General features: G+C 37.6%; 3 protein-coding genes and 1 non-coding gene across 5 annotated transcripts; 3 read left to right on the plus strand and 1 right to left on the minus strand.

Moving 5' to 3' along the window:
• The first annotated feature begins 2,943 nt into the window (after nt 1–2,943).
• LOC117406020 (ankyrin repeat domain-containing protein 42-like) lies at nt 2,944–10,818 on the plus strand. The gene is made up of 12 exons (XM_034009665.3): nt 2,944–3,160; nt 3,466–3,626; nt 3,792–3,899; nt 4,423–4,542; nt 4,796–4,931; nt 5,765–5,965; nt 6,307–6,432; nt 7,152–7,257; nt 7,783–7,955; nt 8,371–8,497; nt 9,691–9,823; nt 10,318–10,818. The coding sequence occupies exons 1-12, from the start codon at nt 3,133–3,135 to the stop codon at nt 10,417–10,419; spliced, it is 1,521 nt and encodes a 506-aa protein (XP_033865556.2). The 5' UTR covers nt 2,944–3,132; the 3' UTR covers nt 10,420–10,818.
• A 1,821-nt stretch (nt 10,819–12,639) lies between these two features.
• Nucleotides 12,640–17,588, minus strand: LOC117406022 (coiled-coil domain-containing protein 90B, mitochondrial-like). The gene is made up of 10 exons (XM_034009669.3): nt 17,233–17,588; nt 16,966–17,106; nt 16,215–16,334; nt 14,983–15,086; nt 14,247–14,348; nt 13,964–14,005; nt 13,783–13,854; nt 13,649–13,702; nt 13,399–13,513; nt 12,640–13,095 (listed from the first exon to the last, which is right to left on the minus strand). Exons 2-10 carry the CDS (start codon nt 17,075–17,077, stop codon nt 13,040–13,042), a joined length of 777 nt encoding a protein of 258 aa, XP_033865560.2. The 5' UTR covers nt 17,078–17,106; nt 17,233–17,588; the 3' UTR covers nt 12,640–13,039.
• Nucleotides 17,589–17,665: 77 nt separating this feature from the next.
• On the plus strand, nt 17,666–21,110 carry LOC117407323 (BTB/POZ domain-containing protein KCTD21-like). 2 transcript variants are annotated; one of them, XM_059028311.1, is made up of 2 exons: nt 17,666–17,720; nt 18,465–21,110. In XM_059028311.1, exon 2 carries the CDS (start codon nt 18,492–18,494, stop codon nt 19,272–19,274), a length of 783 nt encoding a protein of 260 aa, XP_058884294.1. In that variant the 5' UTR covers nt 17,666–17,720; nt 18,465–18,491; the 3' UTR covers nt 19,275–21,110. The 2 variants fall into 2 exon arrangements, with proteins under 2 accessions (XP_058884294.1, XP_033868098.2); XM_034012207.3 differs by having other exon boundaries at nt 17,673–17,766.
• Nucleotides 20,966–21,107, plus strand: LOC117407551 (U4 spliceosomal RNA). The gene has a single exon (XR_004545075.1). It is a non-coding gene; the product is annotated as a U4 spliceosomal RNA (small nuclear RNA).
• Nucleotides 21,111–22,465: the final 1,355 nt, after the last annotated feature.

Here is a 22,465-nt window from a genome sequence, read left to right on the forward strand (position 1 = left end):
GGTTTTTCAGGTCTTGTTTGCTGAGATTTGATTTAAAAAATATATATACGCCACTCATTTTGACAATGATGAATCTTCAATAAAACTGATATTAAAATGTCTTGTCTTTTTGTGGTGTTTTAAACTAAAATAAGGTGTAATTAAAAACAAAACAAAAAAAAATCCTTTTGAAATCTTTACATTAACAGTTTAACCTGCTGTCAATGTTGCAATTAGAAAACAATAAAATCATTTATTGAACTGTCTGTCTGAGTCTCATTATTCATATTTTACCTAAGCAGAGGTTATTAAAAAAATAATTGAAGGTTCAAACAAATAAGGGATATGCATACTTGTGTATAAAGTGTTCTTTCTAAATTTTGTATTGATGTGTAAACTCTTCAAAATCAGAACAGGTGTCGAACGTGATGATAGTGGTAATACTCAGATATCTGACGTTAGTCTGTTCTGGGAAATGGGGTCCCCATTGTACATATGCCTTGCATGAATGTTGAGACATTAAGGATTGTCTTCAGTGCTATGTAATACAGCAGAAATCTCTGAATATCCCTTTGTTGTTTGGAACAGTGTAAAAACAGTTGCTACATGTTTCAGTATATGGTAACTTTGGATAATCTATTAGCCCTTTTACTGCCTAGGATATCTTCCCATTCTCAACTGGGCAGCAAAAGATTGGATGTACTGTAAATCGGGCAATTCCTGTGGTAAATCCGTGAATCCTAAACCATACTGTATACCGGTATTAAACTAAGATGATCACTTTGAAATTAAGAGATTGAGAGCAAAATATGAAAGACTGAATAAAACATTTCAGATTTTAACAGAGTCAAAAAATCTGGAAGGATATTAAAAAAAAAACTTTAACAAAATAGAATGGTCAAAAATCTTAAATGAAATGGTAAGATTTGGTAAATGAAGCAGTTGTATATGTTAAAGAACTGAAAACAACAATTTTGTTGAAACATTTTATGTTTACTTTTGGTAGCTGTTTTCTGTACGTAAAAGCCATGGTCAAAGAACCGCTACGAAGGGACAATGGCAGGCTATGTTCTTAAAGAGCCAGTATCACATCCATAAAGGTTTTAAGAATACCTGTAAAACATGCTGGACTTTGCTGATCTGTTTTCTGTGTTCCCAGATAACTTGCAATAACTTTTAGTACATTGTGGCATTATAAACGACTTCTGTCTCAAAGCTTGTTGGTAATTTATACATTTTTAGCTGCAGTCCTGCATTTAGGGGTAGGAGTAGATTCACCTCCATAAAAATCTGTAGGTGCACATATTATTCTTACTCGAGAGTTCTGCAGAGCTGACAGTAGCTTCTCAGGTTGCTAGGATACGGCCTGCCTGGCTATAATAATTACAACAGACACTGAAGTGAAATGTAATGGAGACTGACACTGAATTATTAGGGACCAGTTGAAATAAAAATACGGACTGAAACAGGATTTTTGTGCCATGTTTGTCCTTCCCTGGCTAACCAATATATGGATGGCAGGTATCACCTTAGTCTTGAGTGCCTTAACCGCAGCTTTATTTATAAATAAAATAACATACATAACAGTTTTTCCTTCAATGTATATCCCTTACTTTTTTTCTGCACAATTTCCCTGTAATCCAATGGCACACACTCCACTAAATCAAGCTTGAGTGGTGTCATTGAAATACAAATGCAGCCTTCACTCAGTGAGTGCAATTTGAGTCAGCCTTGAACACTCCAAATGCACTCATATTAATGTGAGTGAGGTCTCTGAAAACAGGCCTCAGTCTTCAGCTCCGGATCTGCCTCAATGTGACCCTACAACATTGATACACTGCCCGCAGACAGCATGTCCCGGACCGGCAGATGATTGTGTATCACAAATGAGATTGCAAAACTGCTGCTTTCATTAACTGCTACCCCAATAGGGAGGGATTAGGTCGGCGGGCAATCCAGGGTTCCTACGCGCACCAGCAACCCCTGTGGCTGATAGGGCGCCTGCGGGTCTGCAGTAGAGCCATTCAGATCTGTGTTGTCCGCTGGCACTATAGGTCTGGTGGCTTCACTGTGTATCCGCAGTGCGAAAAATGACGGATTGGCAGGAACACATTTCGGAGGACGCGTGTTTCAGCCTCCCGAGTCACCGGGGGGTTGCAGTGGTGAACGGGGATCAAAATAATACTAAGATGATTGGACATCTGCTCAAAGTTAAATGTTTTGCCTGTAGACTCCAGTAATAAATAAAAGTTCAGGTTCAGGTTTAAATACTGTATTGGCATGACTAGTATTGCCAAAGATACAGTGCGTTAGAGACCACAAAAGAACAGACATGAAATAAACGCAATAATATTTGTGTGTCAAGCTCATCTACTGTGTCTGTGTCCCTGTGGCAGGCTGCTACAGCCTAGTGCCCCCTCTCTATTCTCCCCAGAAAGACCTGCAGTTTCTCCTCTTGAAGCTGGAGCAGAATCACTCACAGTGGAGGATGAAGTGGATGAAGAGGGTCTCAGTCTCAAGCTCTCCACTGTGGCACTGGGTACACAGTCGATCCTCTCTGGGTCTTCACTGTGCTCTGTGCCTGCCCATATTGATAGTCAATTTGTGGTCACTAACATTGTATTTGGTTATGTGTTTGTTTGTTTTTTTTTTTTGGTTATTTGTGATAATGAGATACTCTGACAGGATGTATTTTCTGTTGAGAGAACCGTAGAGGTGGTGTTTGTTTTGATATTTAATATGTTCTCTCCAGCTGAGGACAGAGCCTAGTGTTTGTTTGTTTTTTCAGTGCCTTCTGGATATTAATGCCAGTTTTGGAGGAGAGGGATGCCATGTAGGAGTGCAAAGATGGTTTAAGTGCACTGTCAGGAATTGGTTTCAGTGCTTGGAAGTGGAAGGAGTTTGTGCTGCCTTCCTTAAAGTGGAAGTGGAACGCAACGGAACTATTCTTCTCTGTACCGTATGGGAATTCACAGAGCGACTCTCCACAGTTGTCTCTGTTTCTCAAGAAGAAAGTACATACAGTCAAGGACTACAGGAAGTTCATCCGGTAACCACAAACAACAGTTCCTTAGCAACAAAGAGATACTTTGGGAAAACGCTCATTTTGACTATCGTGCTAGCTAAACTGCTGTTGTTAATTCATATTTGAAAATGCCCACAGTCTCGATTTCATCTGCAGGTAAAGTCCACAATATTTTCATTTTGTTTTCCATGTACGTGTGTATCCATGTTATACTTAAGTTACCGTACGCCCGTGTACAATTCTATTTATTTATTTAAACAATTAAATGACAATCAAATCACATATTTGCAACTGCGTGTCCTAAGCATGGTAACTATTTTATTGAACGCCATTTGGTTACATAGTTATAATCTGACATATGCGGTAGGGCTATGCGTTTGTGTAACGTGGGGTGTATAATACAATGATGTATATAATATTCACTCAGAAGTTTGCTCTTCGTGACTTACTTCATTTTACAGTAAGAAAGAAAAAATGTTTTGCCACTATCCATGAAGCTGTGAAAACAGGAGACGTGGAAGAGCTGGCGTATATGGTGAAAAATGGAGCCAGTATCAACGAAGTGGACCGAGAGCACAAATTCACCCCTTTACAATGGGCAGCACACACGGGGAGCCTGGAGGTGCGACACCCTTTTTGTTTTGTAGTCAGATCCTACCATGATAGGAAGAGTAACAGTAAGGCTCTGTATACAATACAGGATACAAACTACTTAGAGTTTGTGACCCCCACTTCACCTATATCTCCTGCATGTAATGATACATTTGCCTGTTGTGCCTCTATTCAGTGTCTGCACTGGCTGCTGTGGCATGGCGCTGATACAAGTGATGCGACTCCCAGAGGATGGACAGCGGCTCATTTAGCTGCAATCAGAGGGCAGGATGCTTGTATGCAGGTGAGGGAGTTGTTGTACCAGTACGTTGTTCTTTCATCACATCCAGTGTTTTTTAAAAGCACATTTTTCTTAATCCAGTATGTTGCGCAGTTTACACAATTGAAACAGTTTTTGTTATAGTGCTTTTTTATAGTACAATTTTTTCCCTTTAAACTTTGAATTGGAACATAAGGAGGCAGTGAGGTCCAGTGGTTAAAGTCCAGGACTTGTAACCAGAAGGTCACTGGTTCAAATCCCACCTCTGCCACTGACTGACTCACTGTGTGACCCTGAGCAAGTCACTTAACCTCCTTGTGCTCCATCCTGCGGATGAAACATTAAATCAATGTCCTATTGTAAGGGACTCTGCATATAATGCACAGTTTACAGCCTACCTCTGTAAAGCGCTATGTGATGGTGGTCCACAGTTTCCTTTATGTTCTCTGAATTTCATACTACCCTTTAAATCATGAATGCCTAAACTTTATCATATTATGATCATATTGACTGAAAAAAAGATTGCATGTTTCATTCTTTTCTTCAGGCTTTGGTTGTAAATGGTGCCAACCTAACTGCTAAAGATGACCGAGGCTGCACCCCTGCACACCTGGCTTCAGCACACGGACACTCTTATACACTGCAGACAGTCCTGCGCAGTGGAGTGGTAAGAGATTGTGGTATATCATAGTAAAAGCATACTAAAGTATAATCAAATCATAGTGAAACAATGGTAATACACAGGCAAGCAATATAAATGACAGATAGGTATGGTCCAGCATTGTTAACTATGCTTAGCATGAGAAGAGCGCTGTAAACTTCAGAATTACTGTCCACGCAGTGTTTATCATGGTCATCTTTTCAAAGAGACTTTCCTTACATATTCTGTTCTGGTATTTTAATATGTGATCTCTGTGTAGGATTCCAACACTCCTGATAAGAATAATTGGAGACCAGTGCACTATGCATCTTTCCATGGCAGATTGGGCTGTTTACAGTTTCTTCTGAAGTGGGGAGCCAATGTGGATGATGTTGATAACAATGGCAACACACCAGGTAAATGCACACTGGGATCGAACCCTTGCATTGAAATCAGATGTTGTTGATCCCAAAACTGAAGTCAGGTCTCTAGAGCACTTAACCCAATATGTATCACATATAACTAATTTGAAACGATATTACTCTCTTTGCCTTGGCTCAGATGATCACCAGGTAACGTATAAAGCTGTTCAGAAAATGGAAATACCTGCCAACACTGTTTAGAGGGTGTAGGGCCACCACACAGCTTCCTCTAATTCATTTGGAGGTGTGCAGCACAGTCTGTACTTCAGAATGCTCAGAGCATGTGCCAACTGAGCACCTACTATCACTTCTCTGACTTACTTACAGTAACTTAAACTGACTTGAATCACAGAATAGATGTCAGGGTGCCATGTGCATCAAAATGTTTTAAATAACAGTGTGAGGAAAAGCCTGTTTACTTAAGTATTTGCTGTTTCTTAATTTTTATCAAACACAAGCTCAGTCTACTAAAGAAAGGAAGTGCAGTAGCTTTATAGGGGAACATGAAGGAAGTTCTTCAAGTTTCTATAAACAGAAAGGCTTCAAACAGATACGTTAAACAAGTTATCTTGTGTGTTAGGGGAATATAGCCTTTATTATCTCTGGTTGTCCACCTTCTTGACATGTGACAACATATTAATATTTGCAATAACAATAGGGAATTGTATATAGTGATATCCAAACTCTATTGATGTAAATACATTTATAGTATGTATCTGTTTACTCTTTTTTCACACGTTGCAAAGAGGAAAGCAATATAGTAAAATAAATTTAACTGGCACTTACATATTGTACAGCTTTGCAACTTGTCTTTATTTATATTGTAGCTCACTTAGCAGCAAATGAAGGACACCTGCACTGTTTTAAATTCCTGGTGTCTCAGGGGTTAAGTGTAACCCATATGCTGGGAGCCAGGAATGATCAAGGAGAAACGCCCAAAGACCTGGCACAGAGATTCTACAAGGAGTCAGTCGTCCAGTACATAGAAGCTGTGGAATATGAGAGGGACCACCCCCAAGAACAAGAAAGTATGTCTAATATTGTCAAGCTTGCTGCTGTTCATTTATTTATGGATAAATGTTAAATGCTTAGAACACTAGACACATTTCACAAGAATCTGAAGAAAATGTATAAGCAGCGTTAACACAAAGTTTAGTGTAATTTCAGTAGATTCTAAAATTCTTGCCATTACACAAGCTTGCATACAAGGTAGATGCCTATTTTAAACTCTACATACAGGTGTGTTAACTGTTCTGCAGATCAACTTTGTAATTCGTTTTAAACAGGCATGCGTACACTGTATATAAAATGTGAGTTATCTATTGAAATGCAGATAATAGTGCTCCCAATGTTTGGGGCTTTCTTTTAGACTTGGCATTCCCAGCCCATGTAGCTGCTTTCAGAGGGGACCTGGATACCCTGAGGAAGCTGGTGGAGTGTGGAGTAATAAACATGAATGAGCGGGACGACAAGGGCTCTACTCCGATGCATAAAGGTCTCAGGTTATGTTGTGCACACAGATTCTTGAAGTTATCCCCAATGAGGAATGCTTAACCTCCCTCACAGGGATATCGTGGAGGAGATTATATGTACAGAACTGGTTTTCCAAACAACTCAATTTCATGCTGAGTGACCTCAGCCATAAGGACTCTCAGCGCCTCCTCAGAAAACTTTTCTTTTCTTTTCTGTGCGCCAAGAGGACTTTGCTGCCCTTCGACATATTTTTTTGTTTGGTTTGATTTTTTTGTGCTCCACAAATCTCATACAGCGCCTACTGCTCTCTGTACTCCTAACTCACCTCACCTCTGGGCTGCGGCCGCTAAATAACCCGATGCTTAGGCAGCGCTCACTGTGACCCTCATTATCATGATTGCAGCTCATTATTTGTACATGTTGAGTAATTTGCATTGCTTTTAAGCTTACATGCGCCGCATTACAAAATAATTGCCTGGCCAATGGGCAGTTTGGATTTTATGGCCGCAGTTGTTTGCACTACGCCTATCCTTACAGAAGCCCCTAACAGTAGTAAGAATCTAGACATTGTTGACTAATTATTGAGTTATTTATGAGTTCTGGCTAAATAAATAATGTTAAGGTGTTTTATACAATGGAATAGCCAATACCCACCTAAATACAATTAATGTAAAAATTATTACATACTGGGTTTTCTTCAGGATTTGAGATACAATTCCATTTTTTTGTTGTGCTTAACAGCTGCTGGACAGGGTCATCTAAACTGCTTGCAGTGGCTTATTGAGATGGGTGCTGATTATAATATCACAAATGATGCTGGAGAGACCCCAAAGGATACTGCAAAGAGGTAAAGGCTTGATATTACTGTTGGTACTATATTCTATTTTCATACTCCACTAAAACCAGGTACTTTTGCTGTGCTCACTAATGTGAATATAGAAATATACAAAATTAGAAACATCTGTGATACATGTTTTTTTTATGTGATTTTTAAAATGAAAAACAAAAAAAAACAGATAAAATCAGATTCTGTTTTGCCAACAGGTGACCAGAATATTATGTTTTAATTACTTAACATGATGATTTTTTTTTTTTTTTTTTTATAATTTACTTTTACATTTAACAGGGATTTTCACATAGCACAGCATAGGACCATTTTAGAAATTGTGTAAATAAAGTTTGTTATTTTATTGTGGTTTTAACTTAGAACACAAAACAATCAGGTGGCCAAATTGAGTAAGCGCAGTTTCCTTTGATTGGGTTGTAACTTGCCACATAGCCCCACCAGGTGGATGAATCTTGAAATTGCAGCAACAATCTTGCAAGGCAGTCCCATCCCATTCTAATTTTGTCCTAATGTGTGGTGCTGCAGGTTTGCTCAGCTGGCAGCGGTGAAGCTGCTGGGTGGAGGGGGTCAGGATGAAGACTCCAATGAGGAACTTGACAAGGATGATCCAGCCTATTTCGACAGGCATGGTGTGGAAGGAAGTACAGACAGCCAGGACAACTTGAACCTGAGCGCAGCTCACAAAAAGGAAGGAAGAAGTAAGTCTACTTCGTTTTGAAGTTAAAATGCCATATTTATTCATACAGCAAATGTAATTTGCGAGTTCTCAGTTTCTGTAACATAACAATCCTTTTAAATAGATTCATTGAAACTGAAAATGCTGTTCGTTGTTTTGTTTTTTAATTCCCTTTCACCTTTGAGAAGCTTGATCCCGTTTTTAGCCAGACTGTTTAATCTCATGATGTATGCATAAACTGCACAGACAGTAGAATTTCCATGTGCACATTTTAAACAGTCTGATTTTGAAATACTTTTATTGATTTGTAGACTTTTAATAAAGTAACAACAGACTTACAGTGCTTAATAGTTATCAAAACTATATGTAATAATAGTTATAATGTTGCTGCTATAGTGGTGTGCAACTTCTTTGTTCTTCTCGTTTTTTATGTTAAGTGAGGGCGTACAAAAAAATCGAAGAACTTGAACAGATGTTAGAGATAGCAAAAAGTAACTACAGGCAACTGGGAGGAATACTTGAAGAAGACAGAAGGAAGCTAAAAGAAGTCAAAGAAGCAGAAAGGTAATGCACATGGCAGACCTGGGTTACATCACCTGGATCCGAGTCTTCATTTGAACTCCATGTCTTAAAAATGAGGACTCAGTCTTAAGAAAGTCGTACAATTCTTTGACAAATAGTGTGGTACTAGAAGTTAAGGTGTTCAAGGATCTCAATCTATCAAAATTATGAAATGTATGAACCAAACATCCCCACGTGTTGCTACAACTGTTTAAAAAACGTACCTGTAATTCTTCTTTTTATTGTTATATCCTGAAAATGTTTTACACTTATAACTTAAAAGTCTGTTTCAAAGCTCTTTTCAAAATGTCCTCTCTAGTGCACTGGAGTTTGAGATCTGTCCTCAAAAAACCCTAACAAATGCTCTAGCTTCTCAGTTTCGTATCACATCATAGATCGTTACTGCTGTTACCTGCTTGACAATGTGGACAATAATCCTTACACTATCAGTGCACAAGAGCAGACATTTTGAAAAGAGCTTTGAAACAAACTTTAAAGTTATGTGTAAAACGTTGTCAGGATGTAACAATGAAAATAAAAATTACAGGTACGTTATTTAAACAGTTGTAGCAACACGTGGGGACGTGTAACGCTATATTTTTCAGAACCCCGCTACTTACTCTTTAAGGTCTTACAATAGTCTGTGGATAACCCTGAAGTCGCTCCGTTCAGAATTGTGTTTGTATTTGTTTTTTTAATTCAGTATCCTGTGCTTTACTACTTTTGGCAAAGCAACACGAATTCCCCATCCAGCTTTCTTTCCTCAGGATCCCACTGTTTGTGAGCTTGGTTTTTAATATGCTGGGCACGGCTAAATGAATGCTTGCGCTGTTTCTTTTCTTCTCTTTGCACACACTGTACAGTCATTTCGCATTTCAACACTGACTGTGTCCCTCTATTCAGTAGAACGTCTGTTTCCAGTTTCCACTGACCAAAGCCAGAAAAGAAGCCTGCTATAGTTTTGAAATGTATGCATTTTGTCCTTGTTCTGCTGTCCCATCGTGGATGTACAGGCTTCTGCAACATTTTTCTACTCTCTTCCAGTAAATTATTGAAATTTTCTTTTAAAAGTTAGCACACACATTTTCAAGACTGCATAACAGACCCCTTCATAAATCTGCTTTTAGGCCTTTCTTTATTTATTTATTTATTTATTTATTTATTTATTAATGACTCTGTGGCCCTTGTATTTGAAGAAAAGTTCAGGAAATGCAGGCTCAGCTGGAATACGAGAGATTACGCAGAGAGAAGCTGGAATGTCAGCTGGACGACTACCGAGCAGAGATCGGACATCTCAACAAGTGTCTGCAAAAACTGCAGACGGCAGAGGTGAGCTTTCACTGTGTTAAAAAGGATTAACTGATCTTGAACGGTGCCTATGAAATCAGCAGTAACAAAAATAAACAAAAATCCGGATCAAAGCAAGAATTAGCAATGACAGTACTTTGCCATCAGGTGGCATTGTTCTATGCAAAGGAAAACACAGGACAGGGTACATCACTACTTTCAGAACAGACATCTGGAGGTCGAGGACTGAATTGCAGGCGATCTCAGTTTATGTAAAATCTACCATGGCCCTATGTATACGCAGCAAAAAAATCTGCCTATGGACCAGAGAAAAACACAGTGCTTACAAGTTATCTTTCTTGAAATTCCTCATACAAACTTTGAAAGTTAGTACAGAATTTTCACTTTATTATTATTATTATTATTATTATTATTATTATTATTATTAATAATTTCTTAGCAGACGCTCTTATCCAGGGCGACTTGTTACTTGTGACAGTTGTTACTAAATAATGTTTCTTCTTCTCCCCCCACAGGAAGAAAACAAGCAGGAATCAAGCACCCCAAAAAAAACTGTTAAAAACAAGAAGCCCAGGACTGCAGGAGGAGTGTTCGTGCGAAGAATTCCCGAAAAGTAGAAGCCTGTCCAGCTGTACAGTACGGTGGCTCATTGAGGACAGGGAAAAAAATAAAAAATCTGAATTTGTTATGTCTAGATCCTGAGATCATTTATCTTGTAACACATTTCAATTTTTTTTCCCATTGTCATTAATAAGACACCTTATTACAGAGACATATTAAATAAATATGGATTTTTAAAAGGTGTATTTTGCGATAAAAAAAATAAGGCCATTAAATCTACATATAGTTCAAAGATCAATGGCCAACTAAGAAAAAAGCTTTTTTATATATATTTAAACAACACTGATAAGGGAGAGGTTTACGGATGTATTGCGTTTTAATTTGCGTTGTGTAGGATTTCCAGCTGATCACAGAAGCTGCACAGGAAGTAGCTGTACTGTGACTTCATAAAAATGAAGATATTTTCATATTATTATTATTATTATTATTATTATTTATTTCTTAGCAGACGCCCTTATCCAGGGCGACTTACAATCGCAAGCAAATACAAATACATTCAAGTGTTACAATATAAGTCATACAATAAGAACAAGAAATACAATAATTCTCAAGTGTGACAAACCACAATTCAATAATACAGCAGATAATAGTGAAAGTTACATCAGGATATGATTAAGTAGTGATAGTTACATCAGGATATGATTAAGTACAAAATACTACAGATTAAACACTTGGGAGATTACAATATTCTGAGGTACAGGATTAAATGCAGTAAAATAGGGGGCAGATAAGAGCAAAATAAAGCATATTTAAATGAAGGGTGATAGTGTCCCAGGATACAACAGAGGAGTTCTACAGGTGCTGTTTGAAGAGGTGAGTCTTAAGGAGGCGCCGGAATGTGGTCAGGGACTGGGCAGTCCTGACATCTGTAGGATTACTTAATACTGTGTACACATTTATAACGTTTCAGTGTACATCTTGTGAAAGCGACATAACTGATTAAACTTCTGAATCTGCTAAATAAACAAATAATAATGTTCTTATCTGGTACCTTGTCTTGTTTTTCTATGCTTGTCTGCATTATATGTCTTTTGATAATAAAATGATGAATATCATGTCTATGATTACTATATTTTTACTATGTTTAATGTAAATCTAATTATTTAAAGTATTTATATCAATACCATAGCTAAATAATTGTTGTTAAATGTATTTAAGTATGCTTGTTTAGTAATCTGAATATGCAGTTAAAAATATATATTTTTTTCTTTTTAGAATAATGTTCTGATTGTAAGAAAAATAGGTCAGGCAGTGCTGCTGTGAACGTTTTTTAATAAAAATACAAAAACAAAAAAGCATTCACAGCAAATTAATGAAATCCATCCAGGAGAAGCAGGGGGCAGTGGGCAACAAGAAAAACGTACCCCTACAGCTGGAGATACAGGAGAAAATGTAAGCTATTTCTTCTTGGCAAATCAAATTGACAATAATATTGACCGTGTGGTGCTAACTGACAACTCGACTTTGAGTGGCAATCAAGTTGCTAGAATAGACCGTTGCTCTATTTTCAGCAATTCAGTTGACAATTGTTCTACGTGCCTGTGTGTGTTCAGCCAATGACATTGCCTTTTCTAATCACCTGATTTCACTTTCAATTTTCCCCAATAGGAAGTATGGCTGCAGACAAGTGGAGGCATGAGGAAACTAAGATTTAAAGTTTCATATAAAACCGTAATCATTAAATGCTCTGTAGCTTTGTAGACAGGGACTGGGAAAGCAGGATGAAATCTGGTCCCTTTGTACTTCAAAGGGCCCTTTTTTTTGCCAGTGTTGTTAACATAGGGTTTATCACACCCAACGAAAGACCAGTTCTCACAAACAGACAACTGGGGCTGTTGCCTGCTTCTCTCACATAGACAAGATAACAAACCGGTTTATTTTATGGCATAGAGAGCGGCTGTTACCTTGGGCTGATGACCCTTGATTATGTATGAATTGCTTTGCTAATTAAAATACCGATTACGATCACAGGTACAAGTCTCAAGCCTGGGCTTGATCTTCAAAGACTTTGGCTGGGCGACTCCAAGAAGGGGGGCTGGTTTTGCCTTCTATTGAAACCTATGTATTTCTGTACTCTTCACTCTTTCATCAAGCTCACCTGACGGCACTGAAGGGTCCTGTAAGGTTAAACCTATAGTATTGTTTTGTTTGAAGATTTGTCCATGCAGTTCGTATGGGGTTACGTTCTGTACTGTGTTACATTTGTTTTTCCTCTGTTCTGGAATTAAACTGTTTTTATTGAAAATCACATCAAGAGGACTGGCATTATTATTTTTGAGAAATAAACAAACCTATTCAATTTTACAAAACTTTGCAATTGATTGATTTTTTTCATGATACAAAATGTTTATGGGATGGAAGATGTGCAGAATATAATTCAGCAATAAAAAAAGAAGACAAATATAAGGAATTAACACATATTTTCGGAAAATCACCAGCTTTGGTAAAAGACAAATGGAAGATATTTTGCTTCTCCCGGCAAAATACTGAAACATGTTCACTGCAAACAGGCACCATCTTAAAATTGCTTAAAATAACTAAGCAACAGCAATTCATTTGTCAATTTTTTGCTCTCCATGATGTATAGCAATCTTTTTCAAATGCTTCCTTGTTTTGTTACTTCCACAGACGGTAAAAGCCCAAGGCCATTGCAAGGCAGGCGAAGACAAAGGCTGTGAAAGATTTATGAAAAGTCATCAGTACAACTTGAATTATTACTGTTGTTTAAACACATTTCTACAACGGCGTTAAAGATGTGTAATTTGAAAAAAGCATGCACTGCTCACGTGACGACACACTTGTATCTGAGAAACTGATACAAACGTCTTAGAAAATATAAAGCAAATAGCTGGACTAGTTTTAAAACAAACACACAGAAATAGATTCCTGATGTTGAAGTATAGAAAGAGTTAAGAGGACAGATAGTGAAAACATCGCTGCATAAATAAACATTTAAAAATGTCTCAACTTTTTACCTGCAAGGTAGCGGATTGTGTCAAGTTTGAGAGATTCCAGAAGAGTTTTCAGCGAGGCCACTTCTATGTCGATTTTTTTAGTAGCTTCTGTTGTGCTACGATCTACATCCGCGTTCTAAAATAACAGAATTGAAATCCATTGGTAATTAACACCAACTTTTAGATTTCTTGTAACGTGAAATGATCTACCATTGCATTGTAAGAACGACAGCTAAGTATTTTTGCTGAACGGCAGTAAGTAAAGTCACACCTTTTTATCGAATTCTGTACCAACTTCCATAAGCTTCTTCTCCTGCTCTGTAAACTGAAGAGATTCAAAAGAATGAAAAACATTCAAATTCCAATCGTACAGGACAATGAGAAGTACATATACACACACGATACCATGTCAGTTACTCGGCTTCTCTCCAAATTTATATCCAGTTTAGCGTCTGCTCGGATTTTCATGCTTTCCTCCTTTAAAAGATAACAACAAGCACAACAAGGAAGATCTGAGAAACGTGTCACTGCAAGGGCTAAAACAAGGAAATGATACAATACATCGTCAGCTGCTGATATCACTCACCATTAGCTGATGTTTAAACTGCTCTAGCTCATTTCTGATTTTCTGGAAAACAAGATTTTTTACATTGATGTCAATAGAGATGAATGTGCATTCTTGCAATCACCTATAAAACGACATGTTTTTTTTTTTTGCAACATCTCAAATGGTCCAACACATGACTGTTTTGACTGGTCACACTTTGCAGATCAGAAATATTTGGAAGAATCCCATTGGCTGTATCTGTGTCTGGAAGCTCAGCTTGAACCAGCATAACCACAAATCACTTCCTTTCCTTCAGTGTTACCTCATTCTCAGCCCTCAGGTTTGCAAATTCACTTTTCTCCAGAATCACCATGTCCTTCCGAATTGCATCCAGGTGTGCCATGATCTGCTGGAGAGCAATTTCCTAAAAGAAAAGAAAAAACAATGTTTATTAATAAAAGACTGTAGCTATGTTTTAGTGCATCTAGTTGTGTTTAATTCACTGTAATAGGCTTAACAAGACCATCTCAAATCATCATCATCTTCTAATATGGCCTGCAGGATCTAATTAAAATAGACCAGTGTTATTAATGTCATTGTATGACAGGGGTGTTTAAAACAGGACCAGAGCCCCTCATCTGCCCCCTGCAAAGGATGCAGCTTCCACTTGGGTTGATGGATTTTCAAAAAATGTTTTTAGAATTTGAATGATACAGTAGAACCTGCGATATCCGATCCTGTAAGATACGATACCCTCAATTAACTAATGCACCTCTGACATGTTCCATTTACATATGCTGCTACCAATGGAACAGTACTGATGGAAACTGATTAATGTACATTTTATTACCAATTCAATCGGATGTGACAGGTTGTATTGCACTGGCTCTCTTTCAGTTGCATGTCACTTTAATATAGTACTGAAACCCATGCTTTATGACTATGGCAAAAGTCAAGACACTTTTTGTTTTCATGTGTAGCCTGTTTCAGTAAATGTGGCTATACGCTAACACACACTTTGCTTTCGAACTGGAATTCTGTATCTAATTCATACGCACCTGATGTGAGGTCGTCACCATATCTCTATAGACTGTGTCCATATTTCCAGTCGTCAGTGTTACCAGTGCCGTAACAATAATTTCAGCTTGTTGTTTTTCAAACCCTTGTGTAAAATAAACTAATGTCAAAATGATAAACCCTTTGATTACCGACAATAAAAGACACACACAATTTGTAACATGTATTCTCCTAAAGCAAAACACTGGAGGCAGTTGTGTAGTAATCCCTTGTAAATCCCAGCTAACTATGAACTTTAGTGCATACAGAACATCAGTATAGCTGCAATACATGTGCAAACCTTGAGATACAGGGAATATGTTACATTGCATTGGAGTAGAATTGTGCAACCCGCTGCTAGATTCTTTCTAGAAAACAGGACATGTCCATAAAGGAGTGGCAACCACAGTTTTAAAAGCAATTTTCTTACTAAGGACTGGCCACATAATCACTGGTCACCCCTTTTCTTATGTTGAAAATATTTTGATTGACTTAAGAATCGCCAATCTGAGCCTAGTCAAGTTTTAACCAAGCATCAAATATCCAATACCAATACAATTATTCTATTAAACCAGTAAACTGCAGACAAGAGCAGGGATTGGGTCAATTCCAAATTCCCAATTTCCAATTCTTTTGAAGGGATTGGAATTTATATTTTAAAGACATTAATAATTGTTGTGATTGTTCGACTGCTTTCATTTGAAGCCAATTTAATTGTCTAACCGTGACTTCAATGTACCGGTAAGTAATGTGTTGCCACCCTGCGAAGCTCATTTGAACAGAAGACTGCCGATTGCAATTTCTATCAGTGGTGTGTGGGAATTGGAAAGTGAACTGAAAAACAGGAAATGACCCTAACCCTGGACAAGATGGAGGATGGAGGACAGAGTAGCGATCTGATTCAAGCATTCAGAATTCTAAAAGGTATTGACAATGTCAACCCAAGGGACTTTTTCGACCTGAAAAAAGAAACAAGGACCAGGCGTCACAAATGGAGATTAGATAAAGGGGCATTCAGAACAGAAAACAGGAGGCACTTTTTTTACACAGAGAATTGTGAGGGTCTGGAACCAACTCCCCTGTAATGTTGTTGAAGCTGACACCCTGTGATCCTTCATGAAGCTGCTTGATGAGGTTCTGGGATCAATAAGCTACTAACAACCAAACGAGCAAGATGGGCCAAATGGCCTCCTCTCGTTTGTAAACTTTCTTATGTTCTTAAGTAAAAACTTACCACTTGCTTGTAGGTCCTTCACCAAGGCATGCGTATCAAATGTTAATTTTCTTTGTTCCAGTGGTGTAAAATCAACTCTTCTCATATCATAAGACCTGAGAACAGCTGCAGTATGAAAATCTAAGGCAAAAACACAACTTGAAGATTATAGTAAAACCATGTTAATTAGCTTCAGTACACTTTTTTTAATGTATTTCTTAACACTTGCATTTGTGTTAGTTTTTCTTCACTACATCCCCAATGGTACAACACTGTCTGCATACCCCACCTGCTAGATTATCTCATATTATCTTTCTTGTACAAGATTTGGGGTTTCCAGTTCACTGCACCAGCTGTGCCACCTTTATTGAAAGGTGTTCAATATTTCCTGTGAAAGCCAGCACTGTAATAGCTCCAACATGGAGGAGAGGGCTGCAATATAATGCTGACCTGAGAATTGTCAAAGTTAACTTACTAGGTATGACTCAAACTGTACTGGAGTTATAATTAAGGGTTGAAAAGTGGATTTTAAAACCTTTTAAAATCCACGGGGTACACTCAAAAAGATGACAGCCACGCATCTCAAATGATCTGGGAATGAGTAAACTAAAACTTAAAATCAGAGGATGGAAAAACCAAAAAAAAAAAAAATCTAAAACAAAATATAACAACTTGCAGCATATGCATTTCTAAACTCGTCTGCCAGCGCATGCACCCTAAGAAAAACAACATTTTATTGACAGGTAATACTTAATTCTGAGAAAGTACCTACCTTTATTAATCATACACCACGGTCTTAAAACTTGATTTGGAAGAAGTGTATGGCATGATCTGTTGTTTCTAAAGCACACATTTAGTAAACGTGTGCAGTGTTTATAAAACATGTTATCTTCTTGTCGTTTACTGCCAATGCCTGTGGAGAATTAAAACGTGCATTAAATGTAATATTATATAGATCTGCACACCTTTCTGTGTTCAATCACATTTTACAAGCGACAGGCTACTTCTTTGCTATACATATTATAACTGCAAGTCTTACCAAGCACGTTACGTTTCTCAAGACCGGGAATTTCAGTTACTTTAGCTCAGTGGTCTGCTGTTTTTGTCAATGAAAGTGACGCCCATAAACATTATTATTATTATTATTATTATTATTACTATTAGATCGGTAACATTCACTGCATATTTATTAGAAATATGCTATCCTGCTACGTCCACTCGTTTTCATTCCTACTAGATTTGGACTTTTTTGTTTACCCTATAGCAACTGTAACCACGTTTTCCTATACACGAGATGTTATTTTGCAAACAGCAATAACTGTAATTAATTCCTATTTTTGAAAGACAAAGTTTGGTGACGCAATAGAACCAACAACAGTCAGGCACCCGGTAGTGGAAAAGGACCCGTCACAGCGTGGTCCTGGGATTTGTAGTCTTATAAACCGAAAACACCATTTCAAATGAAGGCTATCGTTTTCTGTTAGAACTGCAAATCCCTGGTGATACCGCGACCCTAGCGGAGTTCACGTGAGTTTTCTTTGGACAGCAACAAACTGGAAAGTCAGTGGCAAAGGTTGCTGTTTGTTTTTATTTTTATTTAAGAATTTACCACTGGTGCATCTTTAATATTTGTGTTCGTAGTCTGCTGTCGTCAGAACATGAAAACAGAATTATTGCTTATTAGTAATGTACTGTATGTTGTTAATATTATTTAAAGTGCAAGACGTACAGTTGTTTTTGTTTGTTTTTGTGTTTGTTTATTCTTTTTTTTCCTGATGATAGCAAAGTTTACAGTTGGAATGCAAAATGTGTGTGTGTGTGTCTATATATATATATATATATATATATATATATATATATATATATATATATATATATATATAAAATGTGTGTGTGTAATGTATGTTTTCTGTATAACGCAAAGCAGTCTTGACCTGTGTTAGAAAGTTCGGTACACATGACTGGCAAAACAAATCACCGTTCTAGGATACCAGGACAGTGATAAACTGGACTTTAGTTTTACATTTACAATAACTAGAGAACCACTAATCCCATTGTGATGACATTTGGTTAGGGCATTCTTAAGCAAATAAGTTATTGTGAGTGTCAGAATCTGGGGTATAAGAAGCTGCCATAGCGTCTGTCTGTCTGTCTGTATGGCTTGTGGAATATTAAAAAAACAATATATTTGAACATTCTTGAACTATCCTATTGTTGCATACAATGTTCTGAGGGGTTTGTACTCTCTGAGATGTATTTCTTCTGTTCCAGTTTCCTAAGATTCAGCACTACCTGACCATGTCAGAGCTAGTGACCCTCAACGTGGGAGGAAAACTGTATACCACGTCTCTGGCAACGCTGACCCGTTATCCAGACTCCATGCTGGGCGCTATGTTCAGCGGTACCATGCCCACCAAAAAGGACAGCCATGGGAACTGCTTCATTGACCGGGACGGTAAGATCTTTAGGCACGTTCTAAATTTCCTGAGAACTTCGAACCTGGACCTTCCTGACGACTACAAAGAAATGAAGCTTCTGAAAAGGGAGGCCGATTTTTACCAGGTCCAGCCTTTGCTAGAGGCGCTGAAGGAGAAAGAAGCAGAGATGTCTACGCATGAGAAGAACGCAATGCTGAACATAACCCTGGATCAGAAAATGCAGACGGTGCATTTCACGGTAAGGGAGGCGCCCCAGATCTATAGCCTGTCTTCCTCTAACATGGACGTGTTTACTGCCAACATATTCTGCACTTCCGGCTTGTTCTTGAACAAACTGGGTACTAAACTCTGTTACTTCTTCAATGGCAACCTCTCTACAGTATGCAGTGAGCTGGAAGACCCGAATCATGTGGTGCTGCAGTGGGTGGCTACAGTGGATGGTCTCCCAGAGGAAGAGTACACCAGACAGGCCCTGAAGAGGCTTTGGGTTTTGCCGGCAAATAAGCAGATCAACAGTTTCCGTGTGTTTGTGGAAGAGATTCTTAAAATAGCCATGAGCGACGGCTTTTGCGTGGACTCCACTCACCCAGACTCTTCTGATTTCATGAACAACAAGATTATTCGGTTGACTCGATATAGGTAGACGGTGAAGTGCTGAACAGAGGAAGTCACTGATACACTAAATGGTTTAAACATTTTGTGGTAATATTTGGTAACCTGCATTATGTGAAGTGCAAATCAATTAGCCAAAAGAAGTGCAATTAGGTCTTAACCACTGTACTAAAACTGATATAGTGGTTTCTAGTGTCTGGTAAATTTGCTTGATGGTGTTTTGTTGTTCTTGCTACAGTATTTGTTTCAGAGAATGTTATGGAGGGATTTGAATGGGTGGTTTAGCAGATATTTGGTACTAGCTATCTCATTTGCTTTTGCCATTTGGAACATCGTCTATATTTTTTAACTGTTTTACTATATTTATATGGAGTAATAGAAAACTGTTTAGGTATTAAAACTGATACTGTCTCTAGGTCGGGTCTAAACATCAAAACTGGCATTCAGACCCTGTATCTATTCCATAGTATCTGTATCACTGAAATACTGCTGCTAAATTGGTAATATGCCATAGTGGACCTATCCTTAATGATCGCTGTCTAGGACATAGAGATATACAGGCGCTCTGCTTTGTCAGGGATATTCATCCCCTCTTATGGGGAGGAAATTTAAATGGACCAAACAGTCACAGGAGAAGCCTGTATTCATTGTAAGAAACACAAACGACAAAAAAAAAAAAGACGTATTATTGTTCTTTAACCACTACAGAGATTTTGAATCTGGTGAGAAAAGAAAAACAGTACAGCCTACCCTTTGAACATAATTTCATGCTAGTGCTGTTTTTTCAGGTTTGCTTGGAAGAGCACCTAAGGAATGCCTTGTGTCCATTATATTGTGAAATTGGGTTTTTCAAAATTTAAAGAGGAGATCAGGATTATTTTTTTTTTTTTATCGTACTGCGAAGATGGATTTTGCTTTTAAATAATCATAGAACATAGATATATATTGTTTAAATGTCCATAGAAAACACACACTATATGTCCAAATGGAGTATTATAATACATGTTTCACATACTGTATGTTTAAACAACGTTCGACTGAATCCACTCAGAGCAAATTGCATTTGTGAAATGCAGTTATTTTCCGGTGTAAGTTAAACAAATAAACAATAAAAATAAACACATTTGTTGATACCATCCAAGACATGCAGTGGCAATGGGTGAAGAGTCAAGAAAAATGGCATGCAAGACATTTATTAACTAGCTGAAAACAAACAAACAAAAATGCTGCTCAGAGTTATCGTTGTGATCTTTGTATAGCCACATGCCTTTAGCCTATCGCACTTAAAATTCAAATCTCTTATGAAAATAATTTGAAAAGTTATATTGACACTTTTTAATATCAGATCTCCATGCATACAAGACTCAAACTAAGGGTCCGTTGATTTGGAAGTGTTGTAATTGATGACACTTACAATTTTTGACAACCCAATTGGTTGCTCATCAAACGCAGTACATTGTATCCCCGTTTAGATGGGCGTTTCCTTGTCATTTGCATATCCAAATCCCACAATACCGTTCTGTACATTTTAAACAGTTAAACTAAGTTATATAGTTTATATGCTGTGGACTCCTTGCTTAACACTGCATTGCAGATGGATATGTTTTCTACACAGACATAACTTCATCGAACTTTAGTTTTATCTAAATAAGTGTTCTCTGCTCCCATCGATGCAAAGCTGATGGATTTCAGTGTGGCTCTTCACGTGTGGCAAAGTTAGTTAGCTTTGCGCAGTGGCAGTATCGTAGCCCATGAGGTTAATCCGAGGCGCGATTATTGCTGGTTGAAAACTTGACCCAATACCCCGCTTGTAACGACTTGAAATATAGTCGGAACTTGCAATTTTTGACAGGCTCTGAGGAGACTGTATATACTGGTTAAAAGTAGATACTTTTAAGTTTAATTTGTAGTCAGAGCGTTGTATCAGTGTTTTCCGCAGATTCACAATGTATTTTATTGTTCGTTTCTGCGTGAATACAAGAAGTGAGTCGTGTAATAGTTTATTGTTAGCAAAAATTAATAGTTCTATGCAACTTCAAAAAAGTGAATTGGCTAGCAGAGGAATCTTTACAGGGGAAAGGAACTTTAAAATTAACCGAAGCGTTTTGTGCTGAAAACATACCTATCTCCATACCCCTGATAATTCAAACCCTCACTAAGGGGACGGACGGTTTCCCGTTCAGGAGAAGCATGACACCCCCAATGTGCAGCTCCGTGCAGTAGTTGCCCTGTGCGGTGCTTTACACTTGTCAACCACAGCGATGCCAGATTGGACGTTTTCCAGCCACACTTGGCTTGTTTAAAGCATCTAGCGGGTAAATGTCTTTGGCGGTTTGGCTATTTCTATCGTGCATGTTTTTTTTTCTAATCCTTTCGATTATGAGATCATCAGCAGCGCAGCATTTCAATTACCACAATGACCTATATACCCCCGTCTTTTTCCTGGCGTTTAGAATCCAATAAAATGATCTATAAGCGTTCACCCTTACATTCACCATTCCGGCTGAAGAAAATGGTGAACCCGCCTACTTCTTTCCTCAGGACTGGTTAATATGGGAATTCTTACACACGATTGACACGCATTCATTTGACTAGGGTTCTTGGTTGAAAATAAAGAAAAATAAAAAGTGCTTTTTTTTTATTCGTCTACAGTTTATGAACTGATCGGTGCAATTATTATTATTATTATTTAATTTATTTGTAAAAGATAAGAAACAGCTGTACTTGTACTCCCAGTGTGAGAAAAAAAATACATAAACATCGTTTATAATAGACATTAACGAAAAATATATATTATTGTAAAATTCTCAATTTACAAACATGTATTTAAAAAAATCAGTGTTCAGATTATTATTATTATTATTATTATTATTATTATTATTATTATTATTATTATTATTATTATTATTATTATTATTATGTTACAATTAAAAGACAACCTGTAACGGCTGTTTGAAAAGGTACTGTTAACAAAAAAACATGTTAAATACATTAAATAGATGTTTATTAGGCACAAATATGAAATTATTGTTACATTTTTATTAATACATATCGTTCCCCGTCAAATTGTCTATTTTTAGCCGTGACGTGATTTTTACACATTTTAACCGTGACAGAATCGTATCCTTAATTCTGATTAAATCGCAGTGGGTTTGTGCGTACGTTCTTTCTCAAACATTTAACAAATTAGCAAGTTCACACATCAGGATTTCACTCAGCTTT

The sequence above is a fragment of the Acipenser ruthenus genome, chromosome 8, assembly GCF_902713425.1.
Source record: "Acipenser ruthenus chromosome 8, fAciRut3.2 maternal haplotype, whole genome shotgun sequence".
Lineage (NCBI taxonomy): Eukaryota > Metazoa > Chordata > Actinopteri > Acipenseriformes > Acipenseridae > Acipenser > Acipenser ruthenus.